The sequence below is a fragment of the Astyanax mexicanus genome, chromosome 12 (genome assembly GCF_023375975.1).
Source record: "Astyanax mexicanus isolate ESR-SI-001 chromosome 12, AstMex3_surface, whole genome shotgun sequence".
In the NCBI taxonomy this organism is placed as follows: Eukaryota; Metazoa; Chordata; class Actinopteri; order Characiformes; family Acestrorhamphidae; genus Astyanax; species Astyanax mexicanus.
In genome coordinates this window covers 28,856,818-28,872,673 of record NC_064419.1, presented here as the reverse complement: position 1 = coordinate 28,872,673, position 15,856 = coordinate 28,856,818, and the positions used below count along the sequence as shown (strand labels likewise).

General features: G+C 39.5%; 1 protein-coding gene across 2 annotated transcripts; it reads left to right on the top strand.

Annotated features, from left to right (window-relative positions):
* Positions 1 to 633: 633 nt before the first annotated feature.
* On the top strand, positions 634 to 14,946 carry sb:cb288 (uncharacterized). Of its 2 annotated transcripts, XM_049485926.1 has the most exons (5): positions 634 to 777; positions 3,973 to 4,024; positions 5,447 to 5,509; positions 12,359 to 12,443; positions 13,352 to 14,946. In XM_049485926.1, the coding sequence occupies exons 1-5, from the start codon at positions 709 to 711 to the stop codon at positions 13,392 to 13,394; spliced, it is 312 nt and encodes a 103-aa protein (XP_049341883.1). In that variant the 5' UTR covers positions 634 to 708; the 3' UTR covers positions 13,395 to 14,946. The 2 variants fall into 2 exon arrangements, with proteins under 2 accessions (XP_049341883.1, XP_049341884.1); XM_049485927.1 differs by lacking the exon at positions 5,447 to 5,509.
* Positions 14,947 to 15,856: the final 910 nt, after the last annotated feature.

The window sequence follows — 15,856 nt, the reverse complement described above, 5'->3', positions numbered from 1 at the left end:
CCTTCATAACCTGGAGTATTAATTTACAATATAGGAAAAATACAGCTCAGCTCTGGAAAAAAAATAAGAGGCCACTTAAAATTATGAGTTTCTTTGATTATACCAAATTAAAACCTTGTGTAAGACTGGTGGAGGAGAACATAAAAGATGCATAAAAACTGTGATTAAAAACCAGGGTTATTCCACCAAATACTGATTTCTCAACTCTTAAAACTTTTATGAATTTGATCCTGTTTTATTTGCATTATTTATCATTTTATCCATTTCGCATTTTCTGCAAATAAATGCTCCAAATGACAATATTTTTTTTGGATTTTTGGAGAAATGTTGTCCGTAGTTTATAGAGTTAAAACAAACATGGTTATTTTACTCAAACATATATCTATAAATAGCTGTATATCCTGTTATTAACAGACAAATTAATTAATTAATTAAAAAAAAAACTATTGACATCAGCATTTTAGTAAGACAGTTACTTAATTTTATATTATTAAATTTATTTCTATTTACGGTAATCATGTATTTTTAATAGCAAATACATTATAAACAGCAACAAAAAAGTTTTAATTTACGCATCGATAAGCCACGCCCCCAACAGCGCTCTCCTCGTTTCGCCACGCCCACCGCGTTTACTCCGTGCAGCTCGAGCCCTCGCTCGGAGGCTGTTTATTATGAGAGCTCGCGCTGAGCGAGGAGCTGGGTTACAGCATGTGGATGGAGCTGAAGAACAGGACCAGCACAGTTTATGACGAGCTGCGAGACGGAAACCTGTCTCAGGTAAAGTCGCTGCTCTTGTTTATTATTCACGCTCTGCGTTAATATGAGCGGTTCTTTTGTTTCTCCCCACGTGTTCAGACACCCAGGTTGGTGGAAGTAGTATACCATCCTCAGACTGGTGTGAAGTAACTCTTTAAACATGGGTTAGAAACACCTGAAATATCTTAAATGAAGTGTGTCATCGTTTAACATGAAATATAAAGGCAGGGTGGGGGTTTAAAGCCACAGCAAGTGTGTGTTTGTGTGAGGCAGTAGGCTAATAACTCATTATTAGCAGTTATATATTTATATTAGTGCTATTTTTGTGCAGTAATATAGTCATATAAATTTAGAGCTTCATTAATGCCCCCCACCCAACACTCGCAAACACACACACTTGCTTTCTATTTCTCTATCGTTTCCTGTCCTCCAGCATGTTGTGGAAACTTTCAGCAATGCAATGCACTCTTATCTTGGTCAAACAATGGTGCTGGGTCATGCTCTCCTCCCCCTTAAAGTCTGCCCCTCCACAGCTTCTGTTAACCCCTCGTTTCTCACATGAAACCAGTTAAGAGGCCTGGTCACCCACTGCTCGATTGAGATTGATTGAAATGAACTCCAAAGTACTGTTTGTTTGTTTGTTTATCTGGACAGTACTCTGGATGCAGATTTAATCAGGGGGTTCTGCATTCCCACAATGAAGAGCTGCAAGAGACATAATCAGTTTGGTGCTTGAAAAATCTCTTGATCAAGCTTTCTGGCCTGTGTCCACTTTATATCCTATAATACCACACTGTGTGTGTGTGTGTGTGTGTGTGTGTTTGTGTGTGTGTGTGTTTGTGTGTGTGTGTGTGTGTTTGTTTGTGTTTGTGTGTTTGTGTGTGTGTGTGTGTGTGTGTGTGTGTGTGTGTTTGTGTGTGTATGTATGTATGTATGTATGTATGTATGTAATTATATTTCAGTGTAGGGCTATTCTTCAAATACATGAGCAATTCTCGATTGCGATTTATTAAGCTCAGTTCTTTTAGTAGTAATAGTAAGCAGCCCACTTCAACTTTACTAGTGCACGTCAAAACATTTAAAGAAGAAAACTTCACTTTTTATATAGATTTATTGCACACAGGGTGATCTATTTTAAGTATTCACTTCTTTTATTGTTAATGATTATGGCTTACAGCCAATGATAATCCGAAAATCAGTGTCAAGACCAATTGGTGCTTTTGGCAATGTGGCAGTGTGCCAAGTCCTGCTGGAAATTGAAATCCGCATCTTCATAAAAGTTGTCAGCAGAAGGAAGCATGAAATTCTGTAAGATTTTCAGGGAAAACACTACACTGACTTTAGACAACACAGTGGATCAACACCAGCAGATGACCTGGCTCTCCAAACCATCACCGATTGTGGAAACTTTACACTAGACCTCAAGCAGCTTGATCTGTGTGTCTCTCCACTCTTCCAAATAAAATGCAAAATTTGCTGCTGAGCAGTGCTGGTTTGGAGGATCAACTCATCTGCTGGTGTTGATCCACTGTGTTGTCTAAAGTCAGTGCAGTGTTGTCCCTGAAAATCCTTACAGCCCTTCATTATATTTTATGTTTTGAGATGAACTAGTACATGCAGCTATTATATTAACCACAGTGCAAAAATGATGTTCTTGTATTTCAGTTCGGGTAGTGTAAAATATGAAAATCACTGCCACTTAAGAATTCTTTACAGGTTTCTGACAGAAGCAATGTCTGTCTATGTTAATCAAACTAATATACATTTACCTCCTAACCCCCAATTAAGTGTTGATTGATCGATTGCACTCTAGGAAGGGTTTAAAGAACACATCACTTAAATGTTTTTGATGATCCATGTGATCATCCTTTGATAGATTTCACATTGAGAAAATATTATGTTCAGAAATGACAAAGACCCAACACTGTGATTTGAAAGTGGTTGTTTTCATTGATAAAACACATTAGATCTAGATTTAATCTCAGTATTTTACATTGCTCATATGGAAGATCTTTAAGGACATCCCTCAGGATTTGGTTTAGTTCAGGGTTCACCACCCCTGCTCCTGGAGAGCTAATTTCCAACAGACTTTAGCACCAAGTGCTGATCAATCCCACCTGACCCTTCTAATTACTGCCTGCATAAGCGCTTGATTAGTTGAATGGGGTGTGTTAGATTTGGAATAGAGGCTTACTCTGCAGGATGGTAACTCTTCGGTTTAGGACCTGTGGTCCATTGGAATACCTGATCACTTTTTCCAGATTTCATGTTGGTGGAGTTTTTAACTTGAAAGATGAAGAGCTGCATGGGGCAACCCTTAGGGTTTTCTTCAGACTGGGTTATTTAAGTCTGACCCTGAGCTGTTCCCTTGTAGTTTGTTATGTTGGATGGACGTACTGTAAGCATGTCTATTAGATAACAACAAAAAACTATTTGAGTAATTTTTAATGCACCAAACTACACCAATAAGAATCCTTGGGAAAGCTATTATTACTTAATTTCCCTACCCGTGTAACACCATTTAGTGTAAGTAAAGATGTATATTTAAGTGTGTATAAAAACTTAAAAATAATAATAAAATACATTTAAAAAATACTGTTTTTCAAAATTGGATTTACTCATTTAAATGGTGTGATTAATTTTTTAAAAAACTGTATTGAAATAAAATGTAGTGCAGTTTTTTTTTCTTCCCACATTTGCGAGTAGCCTGTTAGAAGGGCTGTCTGCTTAGCTGTTTGATGGTAAGGTTTCCTGCTTGTGTAGAATGCTTAGAATTGATTAATTATCGATTATTATTTATCAATTAATCAATACTGCTCCACATGCTGTGTTCTAACAGGGAAAAACTATGGGGAGCTTACAGAGAAATCTAATTCCTTTAGCACATTAGCTGTTGCTGATTAATCCTTGCTTCTATTTCTTTTCACAATTATTGAGAAAATGCATGTATCTTTCAGGAATTTAATCTGATTCAGTAGAACTGATTGAGGTTAAGAAACTTTAGCATTAGTAGTAAATAAACTGGTTTGCCCTTTTATCAATAGAGGGAACTCCCCAGGAAAGCATCTGTGAAATGTGGCTTGTGTTGTGACCCCCTGTAACAGGACGGGCAGGTTTATTCATAGTGTTTGCTTGTCCCAGTGATTTTCTGAGCTGAAATTATCATTTATAGTGTTTTTTCCTCTATCTTAGTGAGTTTCCTCTGCTTTTTCCTAGGTACATTTCCCGGGTCCTTCGCAGGCTTCCCTCACAAACTTACTCCGAAATGGTAATCACTTAAACCAATTTAATTTACTGATTATGTTTTTTTTATTATTTAAATTGTTACTTTGGGAATAACAGTTTTAAAATTTAAAATATATATATTGACAAGTTTTGCAATACTGTAACAATTCTTTAAAAACTTACAAAAAATATATAGTTTACATATAAAGATTGGAGACAAGTTTTCTAAAATGTGTGTTAAAAAAAATCACCAAATCATAATTCCCCCCAAGCTTATTGTTTCGCAATAAATAGCAATATATTGAGTCATATATATCAGCAGGTTGTTGCCAAAACACAACTAGCTATCAAAGTTGATCAGCCAAGGCATTTGTGGTGACTGATGTTTGCTACCATAGCTTTGCAGTGGAGATACAAGGCCAACATTGCAAACAAATAATTATAAAAATTTAACCTGTCCTGATAACTGTTTAGGTCTGGACAATTAATTTTTCTACAATTTTTGCAATTAATGTATTTTAAGACAAGTGTGTTCAACTAATACAGTTATAATAGGATAGCATAATTAAGCATGGGCAGCTTTTTAAAGAGCCTTGCTCTTTTAATTATTATGAATATTCAGACACTGGACTTGGAAAGTTGATCTAAAGATACGTTCTTTTCAATGGGCTCTGTTTTTGCTAAATAAATGCATAATGGTCAATATCGAAGCCAGCTAAATGGTGCACGTATTATACCACCCATTATTGTGCATCGTTATGTAGTTCTCATGATAAGCCTGAAGGGTAGCTTTGCAGTGTTGAAGCCCAAATTAATACACATACCAAACCATATCAGGTTATAAAGTGTTCTCAGATGGACCAGCTTATTTCTACAGTCTAATGTTTGTGTCAGTTATTCCCAACGTTGGTCCTGAAGAACCTTCTGCCTTGCAGTTTCAATTGTTTCCTCATCTTACATACCACCTTTAGCTGCTGAAAGGTTTGTCAGTTAGCAGTTTAGCTGGATCAGGTATGTTTGAGGCAGAGCGAATACTGAAATGTGCAGACATGGGGTCCTCCAGGACTAGGCTAGGGAACCAATTCTGTATAATGGACTGTTAGCTGTAAAGTTATGTAAAATTATAAGTTGTTGGACAAATGAATGTCTTTTGCCGTTGTTTACTGTTTTATATGTGGATAATAATCTGTTTGTTCAGAAACCACAAGCATCTGTTTGAGATGGCATAGCAGTTTTCGTGGTTTGTGGCAAGTGTGTGATAGTTTAGGCATTTACTTCACACAATGGTATGCTGTTGTTTACAGTCTTGCTCACCTTGTTGCAGTGTTAAACTAAGGTAGTAAATATGTCTTGACTGATGTGCTACATTTGGGATAAAATGTAAAAAAAAAAAAAAGGAAAAAAGAAATCCCTGTATATTTTATCTTTGATATCAGACTACTTCAACCCTTGTTTCTCTCTAAAGGGTCAACAGTGGCATCGCCAGCCCCGCTCACAGAGACCCCAAAACGTAGTGGGATCATACCAGGTAAACTAATGTTTTTATACCCTTGTTTCCTCTCTTCAAACCTATGTAAATCCTACTATATAGAATATCAATAAAAATTGTTAATGTAAAGTCAATATAAAAAGATAGAATTTCAATAAAAAAAATTGCTTGTTTCAATAACATACGTTTAAAAACATAATTGCCTCAAAACATTGTGCCAAGATAGCATTAAAAATGTTATACATTTAAAAGAAAGAGCTATAAAATTACAGAATAAGATATTTAAACATTGTATATTGTTCAATGTATATCATTCATTTGTAGAACACTTCTTACAGTTAGCAGTTCTTTTCTTTATAAGTGATCAAATTAAGATACTTTATCTGTTTACAGTTTTATAGTATTAAATGAAATGAAACAAAAAGAATTACCTTTAAAAAAAAAAAGAATAAATAAATGAATGTTAAGTAAATAAAAATGAATGACCCTGATTAGGTGCAGAATTCATTACTAAGGGCGTTTTCACACCAGCATTATTTGGTCCGGTTAAAACGAACTCTGGTCCGTTTGTAACTTTAGTGTGGTTCGATTGAGCAGGTGTGAAAACAGTAATCGCACTCGGGTGCGGATGAAACAACTCGGGAGCGGTTTGCTTGTTTTAAGAACGTAATCCGGTCTCAATCAGACACAGCTATTAAATAAAGTCCATTTATTTGAGCTAAAATGCTGATACGGCGCAGTTTAAACTGATATATTAGCTAGATAACGCTAATTACCACAGCTATGGACAAACGCTGTGTCCATGCACGCGCGGTCTGTGTTGCGTTCACTGCTCGGTTCACGTGACTCGGTTTACTATGTGTACATTTGCGCTGAACGTCCAAACACTGTGTTTGAGAGCGTAGCGTTTCAGCGTTCAGTGTTAAAACACAGATATTCGCGCTGGAACCCAGAATCCTCTCGCTATATTTATTTATTTTCGTACATTTATATTTACTCTCTGACCAATCAGAGGACACAGCCTGCTCACGTGGTTTATTGGTGCGCATTTTGGTGCGTTTAGGTTTATGTAGGTTTAGGTCAATGAACTCATCAACTGATTCGGACCAGAGAAACGAATTACAGGTGTGAAAACACCCTTAAATTCGGATAACTTACAAAACTAAGTCATTCATGAAATTAGTTATAGATACATATATACATACATACAGACATGCAGTTGTGTGCAACTGAGTTTGAACACCTCTGACCAAATAGCACAGAAAAAAGCAAACACACATTTTAAGAATCTGTAAAATTATAGTAAGATATAGCTGTAAAGTACTGAACATTCAGTCCCATTCCTGTCCTCCCTTCCTTTGCCCTAATTACGTGTCTGTCTGTCTGTCTGTCTGTCTGTCCTTTCGTTTATCTGCATCGAGTGTTTGTTGACACTGTTGAGTCCCATGTGTGGGTTTGTGCTTTAAAACTGAGCCCTGTAGCAACAGTAGCTGCTGGGGTTTAGGGATTTCTAAGTGTAGAACTGCTGTTGTAGCAACATGCCTCTATTAGAGAAACATGCTTTATTGGCAGGTTTCAACTTGGGCCCAATACTTCCAGTTTAGCAGGTGTAATTCATCACTACATGTATGGTGGTAACGGTTTGGGATCATTAATGCCCTGATGTGGCGGCAAGAGGTTTTCTGTGGGCTTGAAACTGCTTGTTTAATTTACTGTAACTGTATGTGGTCATATGTGGGTAAGCAGAAGAGCCCTGTAATGCATTTTCTTGGCTTTGGGCTTGTGTTCCTGAGGTTAGACAGTGGAAACTATTACTGGGAGAGGTGGTTTAAAGTGGCAGTAGTTTCAGATTACGGGCTAGATATTTCACTTACGATATTTTATATCATGCTATTATCCTGGCTAGTACCATATTGCTGTTGTCCATTTTGTGTTTGTTTTGCTATTTACTGTAAATCTTTATGGTTATTTTTTATTAATAATGTTCATATTTGCAATTTTTAGTCATATAATAAATATTCATTGTTTGGTAGATTATTTTGTTACATTAAATTTATTTGGAGTCTTGGTGTTTACAAAATAGATTGACATTAAGTTTTTTTTTTTTTTTTTTTTTGCTTCTACTGAAGCAGACTTTCCAACAAAGCACAATACAACAAGAAACGTTAGGCATAGTTTGTTTTTTTTTGTCATTTTTTTTCCCAAATAATAGTCCATCCCTACTGTAGGGAGAACCCAGAATATGGAGAGTAATCAGTGCCAAATTGAAAAGCAAACACTACCATGGAAAAATGTAAATGCAATATGCAAGATGCATTGCTTACCCTCAGTAACATGCAGAATACGTGAAAAAATTAAATGCAAAACCTCTATTACATTACATTTCACTGCACTTGATCTCTTTATTAAAAAAACAATACACAAGAATTCACTCTTTTTAAAACTAAATGCTGAATTGAATAAAATACACCTCGAAATGTAATCAAGGCACAGCTGTATTGCTTTTCACCGTAAGGCACTGCTGTGTTCTGCTGTAAGCTGTCAGTGTTTGTAAAAGTGTGAGTAATGGAAGATGGAAGAGTTTTGTTTTTTTCTCCTGTTATTGTTCACACAGGACCCAACAGGTTGTCTTGTCAGCGCTGGAATGTTTCCCCCTCTCAGTTTTTTCTTCCTTCAGTTTCTTTATGCAACCACACCAGCGCAATGAGGCATTTAGCGCTCACTGAGTGTGTGGTGTCTTTGCCTGTGTGTGTGTGTCTTAGCCTGTGTGTGTGTGTCTTAGCCTGTGTGTGTGTGTCTTTGCCTGTGTGTGTGTGTCTTAGCCTGTGTGTGTGTGTCTTAGCCTGTGTGTGTGTGTCTTTGCCTGTGTGTGTGTGTCTTTGCCTGTGTGTGTGTGTCTTTGCCTGTGTGTGTGTGTCTTTGCCTGTGTGTGTGTGTCTTAGCCTGTGTGTGTGTGTCTTAGCCTGTGTGTGTGTGTCTTTGCCTGTGTGTGTGTGTGTCTTTGCCTGTGTGTGTGTGTCTTTGCCTGTGTGTGTGTGTGTCTTTGCCTGTGTGTGTGTGTGTCTTTGCCTGTGTGTGTGTGTGTGTGTGTCTTTGCCTGTGTGTGTGTGTGTGTGTGTCTTTGCCTGTGTGTGTGTGTGTGTCTTTGCCTGTGTGTGTGTGTGTGTGTCTTTGCCTGTGTGTGTGTGTGTGTGTCTTTGCCTGTGTGTGTGTGTGTGTCTTTGCCTGTGTGTGTGTGTGTGTCTTTGCCTGTGTGTGTGTGTGTGTGTCTTTGCCTGTGTGTGTGTGTGTGTCTTTGCCTGTGTGTGTGTGTGTGTCTTTGCCTGTGTGTGTGTGTGTGTGTCTTTGCCTGTGTGTGTGTGTGTGTGTCTTTGCCTGTGTGTGTGTGTGTGTGTCTTTGCCTGTGTGTGTGTGTGTGTGTCTTTGCCTGTGTGTGTGTGTGTGTGTCTTTGCCTGTGTGTGTGTGTGTCTTTGCCTGTGTGTGTGTGTGTCTTTGCCTGTGTGTGTGTGTGTGTCTTTGCCTGTGTGTGTGTGTGTGTCTTTGCCTGTGTGTGTGTGTGTGTGTCTTTGCCTGTGTGTGTGTGTGTGTGTGTGTGTCTTTGCCTGTGTGTGTGTGTGTGTGTGTGTCTTTGCCTGTGTGTGTGTGTGTGTGTGTGTCTTTGCCTGTGTGTGTGTGTGTGTGTGTGTCTTTGCCTGTGTGTGTGTGTGTGTGTGTGTCTTTGCCTGTGTGTGTGTGTGTGTGTGTGTGTGTGTGTGTCTTTGCCTGTGTGTGTGTGTGTGTCTTTGCCTGTGTGTGTGTGTGTGTCTTTGCCTGTGTGTGTGTGTGTGTCTTTGCCTGTGTGTGTGTGTGTGTGTGTGTGTGTGTGTGTGTGTGTGTGTCTTTGCCTGTGTGTGTGTGTGTCTTTGCCTGTGTGTGTGTGTGTGTGTCTTTGCCTGTGTGTGTGTGTGTGTGTGTGTCTTTGCCTGTGTGTGTGTGTGTGTGTCTTTGCCTGTGTGTGTGTGTGTGTGTGTGTCTTTGCCTGTGTGTGTGTGTGTGTGTGTGTCTTTGCCTGTGTGTGTGTGTGTGTGTGTGTCTTTGCCTGTGTGTGTGTGTGTGTGTGTGTCTTTGCCTGTGTGTGTGTGTGTGTGTGTGTCTTTGCCTGTGTGTGTGTGTGTGTGTGTCTTTGCCTGTGTGTGTGTGTGTGTGTGTGTCTTTGCCTGTGTGTGTGTGTGTGTCTTTGCCTGTGTGTGTGTGTGTGTCTTTGCCTGTGTGTGTGTGTGTGTCTTTGCCTGTGTGTGTGTGTGTGTGTGTGTGTGTGTCTTTGCCTGTGTGTGTGTGTGTCTTTGCCTGTGTGTGTGTGTGTCTTTGCCTGTGTGTGTGTGTGTCTTTGCCTGTGTGTGTGTGTGTGTCTTTGCCTGTGTGTGTGTGTGTGTCTTTGCCTGTGTGTGTGTGTGTGTGTCTTTGCCTGTGTGTGTGTGTGTGTGTCTTTGCCTGTGTGTGTGTGTGTGTGTCTTTGCCTGTGTGTGTGTGTGTGTGTGTCTTTGCCTGTGTGTGTGTGTGTGTGTCTTTGCCTGTGTGTGTGTGTGTGTGTCTTTGCCTGTGTGTGTGTGTGTGTGTCTTTGCCTGTGTGTGTGTGTGTGTGTGTCTTTGCCTGTGTGTGTGTGTGTGTGTGTCTTTGCCTGTGTGTGTGTGTGTGTGTCTTTGCCTGTGTGTGTGTGTGTGTGTGTGTGTCTTTGCCTGTGTGTGTGTGTGTGTGTGTGTCTTTGCCTGTGTGTGTGTGTGTGTCTTTGCCTGTGTGTGTGTGTGTGTCTTTGCCTGTGTGTGTGTGTGTGTCTTTGCCTGTGTGTGTGTGTGTGTCTTTGCCTGTGTGTGTGTGTGTGTCTTTGCCTGTGTGTGTGTGTGTGTCTTTGCCTGTGTGTGTGTGTGTGTCTTTGCGTGTGTGTGTGTGTCTTTGCCTGTGTGTGTGTGTGTGTCTTTGCCTGTGTGTGTGTGTGTGTGTCTTTGCCTGTGTGTGTGTGTGTGTGTCTTTGCCTGTGTGTGTGTGTGTGTGTCTTTGCCTGTGTGTGTGTGTGTGTGTCTTTGCCTGTGTGTGTGTGTGTGTGTCTTTGCCTGTGTGTGTGTGTGTGTGTGTCTTTGCCTGTGTGTGTGTGTGTGTGTGTCTTTGCCTGTGTGTGTGTGTGTGTGTGTCTTTGCCTGTGTGTGTGTGTGTGTGTGTGTCTTTGCCTGTGTGTGTGTGTGTGTCTTTGCCTGTGTGTGTGTGTGTGTGTGTGTCTTTGCCTGTGTGTGTGTGTGTGTCTTTGCCTGTGTGTGTGTGTGTGTCTTTGCCTGTGTGTGTGTGTGTGTCTTTGCCTGTGTGTGTGTGTCTTTGCCTGTGTGTGTGTGTGTGTGTGTGTGTGTGTGTCTTTGCCTGTGTGTGTGTGTGTGTCTTTGCCTGTGTGTGTGTGTGTGTCTTTGCCTGTGTGTGTGTGTGTGTGTCTTTGCCTGTGTGTGTGTGTGTGTGTGTCTTTGCCTGTGTGTGTGTGTGTGTGTCTTTGCCTGTGTGTGTGTGTGTGTGTCTTTGCCTGTGTGTGTGTGTGTGTGTCTTTGCCTGTGTGTGTGTGTGTGTGTGTGTCTTTGCCTGTGTGTGTGTGTGTGTGTGTGTGTCTTTGCCTGTGTGTGTGTGTGTGTCTTTGCCTGTGTGTGTGTGTGTGTCTTTGCCTGTGTGTCTTTCTGTAGCATAAGCTAACTAGTGTAACACACACAGTTTCAGTTTTAATTTAGGCCCGGCTTTAGGCTTAATGCAGGTAATATATATTGCGTGTCACGCAAAAACCTTGTACCTCCAGTTTTGCCGGTTTTTGCTTTTTGACATAATGACTTTTGCAGTTGTTCTTAAAGTGAGAGAAACATCTCTGATTATTAAAAAAAATAAAATTATTAATAAATAAATTGATGGGTAACCGGGAAAATAATATACAATATTTTTCCATTGACTTCCAATAAAAGTTGCCATTCTTGCCATTCTTGGTCTTCTTCAAGGAAGACCAAACCCTGTTTTGTTTGAGAGCTTGTCAAGCTCCAGCCTGCAGAAAGCTTCTGCATTTACCTCGTGTGACTGAGATCAGTATTGCACTGTGCCCTGTGGCCACCATCGCTTTCGTGAAGTGGTGTTACAACATGTCAGAGAGTAGTAGTCATCCTTATTTCCACAATACCTCAAAATACCCTGGCAACAACAGTACAGGCATGTGTTTTTCTGTGTGGTTCCAGAAGGTGACACCTGGGTGCTGCTTCTTACCACAGTAACTGACTCACACCGCTGTTTGCTGAGACAGTGGAGTTGAGTGTTAGTTGTTGGTTGCTTATGTGATCATCAATCATTGCATGCTGCAAAACAAGACAACAGCTTCAATACAGTGTTCTTATTGTTCTACTGTTCCTTGTCGAGAGCTAATTACTTGAATTTCTTGCCCATTTAATGTATTTGAGAGCATCAGTTGTAAAGTGGTAAAGATGTAGAGTTGGTATACAGTGAATAGCCTTATTTAAGTAATGATCTGAATCCATATTATGACAAAAATAACTCAACTTAGTAAAGAAATCAAGGTCAGTCGACATTTCAAGAACTTTGAAAATATCCTCAAGTGCAGTCGTAAAAAACATCAGAAACATTATGATGAAACTGGCTCTCATCAGGACTGCCCCAAAAAAGGAAGACCAAGAGTTGCCTCTGTTGCACAGGAAGAGTTCATCAGAGTTTATCAGCCTCAGAAACCACAAGTTAACAGCACCCCAGATGAGAGCACCTAAATGCTTCACAGAGTACTTTGGTTTCCTTAACACTTTCAAGTTACAACAGGCTTTATTAAATATTAGTGTGTTAATAATGTTTAATTAGTGTGTGTGTGTGTGTGTATCTGTCTCTGCAGGTTCGATAGCTGCTGCGCTGTTCATAAGCTTCATTCTGGCTCTCTATACAGTTCTGTGGAAATGCATGGTCTCCCCACCCAGAAGGTGAGAGAGAAGATGATATATAGGTGGAATCCTTGTTTTTTCACTAATTAGGTTAATATATATGCAAAGTATGATATATGCAAAATATGAGCTGTGAACAATAATTCAGTTAAAATACTCAATCTAAGTGTAAACTGGGAGGTCTTCACTGTGGAAAATCCTAAAGCAAGCATATTGTCTATAATACACTGAAAAAATCTCCAAAATTATATATTTACAAGACATTTTTTATTTTAATTGTAATAATATACAGCTCTGGAAAAAAAGAGACCACTTCAGTTTCTGAATCAATTTCTCTGATTTCGCTATTTATATGTATACGCTTGAGTAAAATGAACTACGGACAACACTTCTCCCAAATTCCAAATAAAAGCATTTATTTGTAGAAAATAAGAAATGGCTGATACAACAAAAAAGATGCAGAGCTTTCAGACCTCAAATAATGCAAAGAAAACAAGCTCATATTCATAAAGTTTTAAGAGTTCAGAAATCAATATTTGGTGGAATAACTTTTTTTATCACAGTTTTTTTTTGCATGTTCTCCTCCACCCCTCTTACACTGTTTTTGGATAACTTTATGCCACTCCTGGTGCAAAAATTCAAGCAGTTCAGCTTGGTTTGATGGCTTGTGATCATCACTTTGGTAAAATCTAAGAAACTCAAAATTTCTAAGTCATTTAATGTTTTCCAGAGCTATAATGTTTGATGATGAAAAATATCAAGACACTAAAACTGGAATATAAAAATCTTTAAATAGGCTGAAAAAAAGTTTATAGGCTATCCTCACTAAGTAAACAAAATGAACAATGTAAAAACACAATGTATGATTTGAAGATGATATAATCATTATTTAGACAGATCTAGTTTTAATTCAGTTTTGCTCTCTCTCTCTCTCTTTCTCTTTTTAGGGGGAAGAGGAAAAGGATCCTGAAAGGAGTGAGAGGAGTCTGATTTACCAATGTCTTGCTAAGAATCAGGCTTTTGCTCTCCAGAACCTTGGGTGGTTTTCTTTTTTTGCCCCTGAATTTCCTCGGATAGTGAACATTTATGAAGATATGACAACCACTCATTCTTCTGGGAGATGGGTCTGTAAAGACCTTGCTTATGCTGATTCGACCTGCCATAATCTTCAAGCCCGGACAAGACACTCCAGCAGTCAGAATTACACAACGGCTTTATCAACGGCCAGTTTGCAATGCCCTGCTAACTGGCCTCCCAGCCTGCGTAGTAAAACCACTCCAGATGATCCAGAATGCAGCAGCACGTCTGGTCTTCAACCAGCCAAAACGGGCACATGTCACCCCACTGCTTATTGAGCTCCACTGGCTACCAGTTGATGCTCGCATCAAATTCAAAACTCTTACAATCGCCTACAAGGTGATGACAGAACAGGCTCCTTCCTACCTGCACTCGCTCCTGAAGGCTTACGCTACCTCACGGCCGCTGCGCTCCTCCAATGAACGTCGCCTCGCTTTGCCAAACAAACATTCACACAAAGCAATCCAGACTGTTCTCATACAGAGTTCCCCAATGGTGGAACAAACTACCTTCCACTACCAGATCAGGAGAATCTCTCACTATCTTTAAGAAACTCCTGAAGACAGAGCTCTTCAAAGAGCACTTACTCTCCTAACACCTCTAACACACTAACTACTTCTAACCCCATTTCCTTCCTCCCCTCCTTCACTTCTCTATCCTTTTATTTCCCTTCGACCTCCTTTAAGCCCTATCTAAAATGGGTTATCTAAATTCCTATTACTTTTGTAATTCATTATTGTAAGTCGCTTTGGACAAAAGCGTCTGCCAAATGAAATGTAATGTAATGTAATGTAATCAGCGGTAGTTTGGGATGTTAGTTAATAAGGCAGGTAATTGGATGGTGGTTCTGGCACAAACCCAGTCCTGCAGATGCATTGCTCCACAACCGCCACTAGATGGCAGTGCGCTCCATGTTTGAGCAGCCTTGTTTTTGTGGCAGTTCCAGGCCTGAGGGATCAATATGAAATCGAGCGTAAACGCACATGATGATCTCAATGAAAGGTGTTGTAAATATGGTGTAAAAACTGCTTTGTTGGTCTGAGATGATGATGATTGTGGTTTAGGAGGGAAGCTTATTTGCTCCGAGGGAAATTTAGCCAAGATTTTAGTTTCTCCCAAATAGCACCTTTGGCCACACTGAACTCTGAACCAGCAATATTTCAATCACTGAGCACTGAGCACAGAGCACAGTGTTTGTGTGTGTTTGTGTGTGTTTGTGTGTGTTTGTGTTTGTGTGTGTGTTTGTGTGTGTGTGTTTGTGTGTGTGTTTGTGTGTGTGTTTGTGTGTGTGTGTCTGTGTGTGTGTGTGTGTGTGTGTGTGTGTGTGTGTGTGTGTGTGTGTGTAAGAGAGAGAGAGAAAAAGAGTGAGATGGTTGAAAAATGATTAATCACTGCTGCCATTTGAACTCTTTATTACTGTGTTTTTCAGTCTGCTACTGTAATAAACATAAGAGATTAATCTTTATTTATACGGTTCTTTTATTTTATAAACTGTACACTAGCCTACACTAACATTCCCAGTCGCTGCAGCACTAGCACATTCAAGTTGGTTTTAATGTCTAATTGTGAAAACTATTTTGTCTGGAAATCCTAAAATCTAGTTTTGTTACTATTAGGTTTATTCTGTTAATTCAGGTCCTAGAAGGTCATGTTTTCTGCACACTTGTGGATGTTCAGCTCAAAAACACCTAATTTAACTCGTGTTACTTGCTAGGCTTAGAAAGTGTGAATTGGTAGTATGGATTGCTAGAAAGAATACATTCCCAAACTGCCAGTCCAACCAATATAGATCTGTGGTCAGATCCAGATTTGACTCAAACAAAAGCTTGACCACATATAACATAATTACGGACTAAAATTTGCAGTCATTTTTATATTTCAATTCCTTGGTCTGAATAATCTTAATAATTAAAATTTCCCTGGTTTTAATAGGTTTATTATTATTTTATCAGAATTTGTATCAGTGGCATAAAACTATCAAATTTGTTCTGGGAGGTGCTTTTATTATCCCCATTTGTGTGTGCTTACTTCAAGTCTCTAGGAGCTTGCCAAACAGTCATAGAACTGCTGAACTGAGCACTAACCAACGATTCAGTTACATTAGCTAGCATCATGCTGGGCAGTGGGAATAGTTCTGCTCTTTTGGGACTCCAAACACTGCTCTTCCTTTTTAAAAAAATCCTTCAGATCCAGATCAGAGCTATATTATGGGCCAATACAACAAAATGTACATAAACAAACCCAAAATAAAGCTGGCTAAACTGTAAGATGTGATGGTATGTTCTGCAGAATATGGTGTTGTTGATACTGGAGAGCAGCTCATCATATCTCCAGACTCTGATATTGGAATATGTGTTTCTAGCAGGCTTTGTGAC

Coding starts and splice junctions, on each gene's coding strand:
- sb:cb288 (XM_049485926.1), top strand. CDS start 709: ATGTGGATGGAGCTGAAGAACAGGACCAGCACAGTTTATGACGAGCTG. Junction 778..3,972: donor GAGACGGAAACCTGTCTCAG/GTAAAGTCGCTG, acceptor GCTTTTTCCTAG/GTACATTTCCCGGGTCCTTC. Junction 5,510..12,358: donor ACGTAGTGGGATCATACCAG/GTAAACTAATGT, acceptor CTGTCTCTGCAG/GTTCGATAGCTGCTGCGCTG.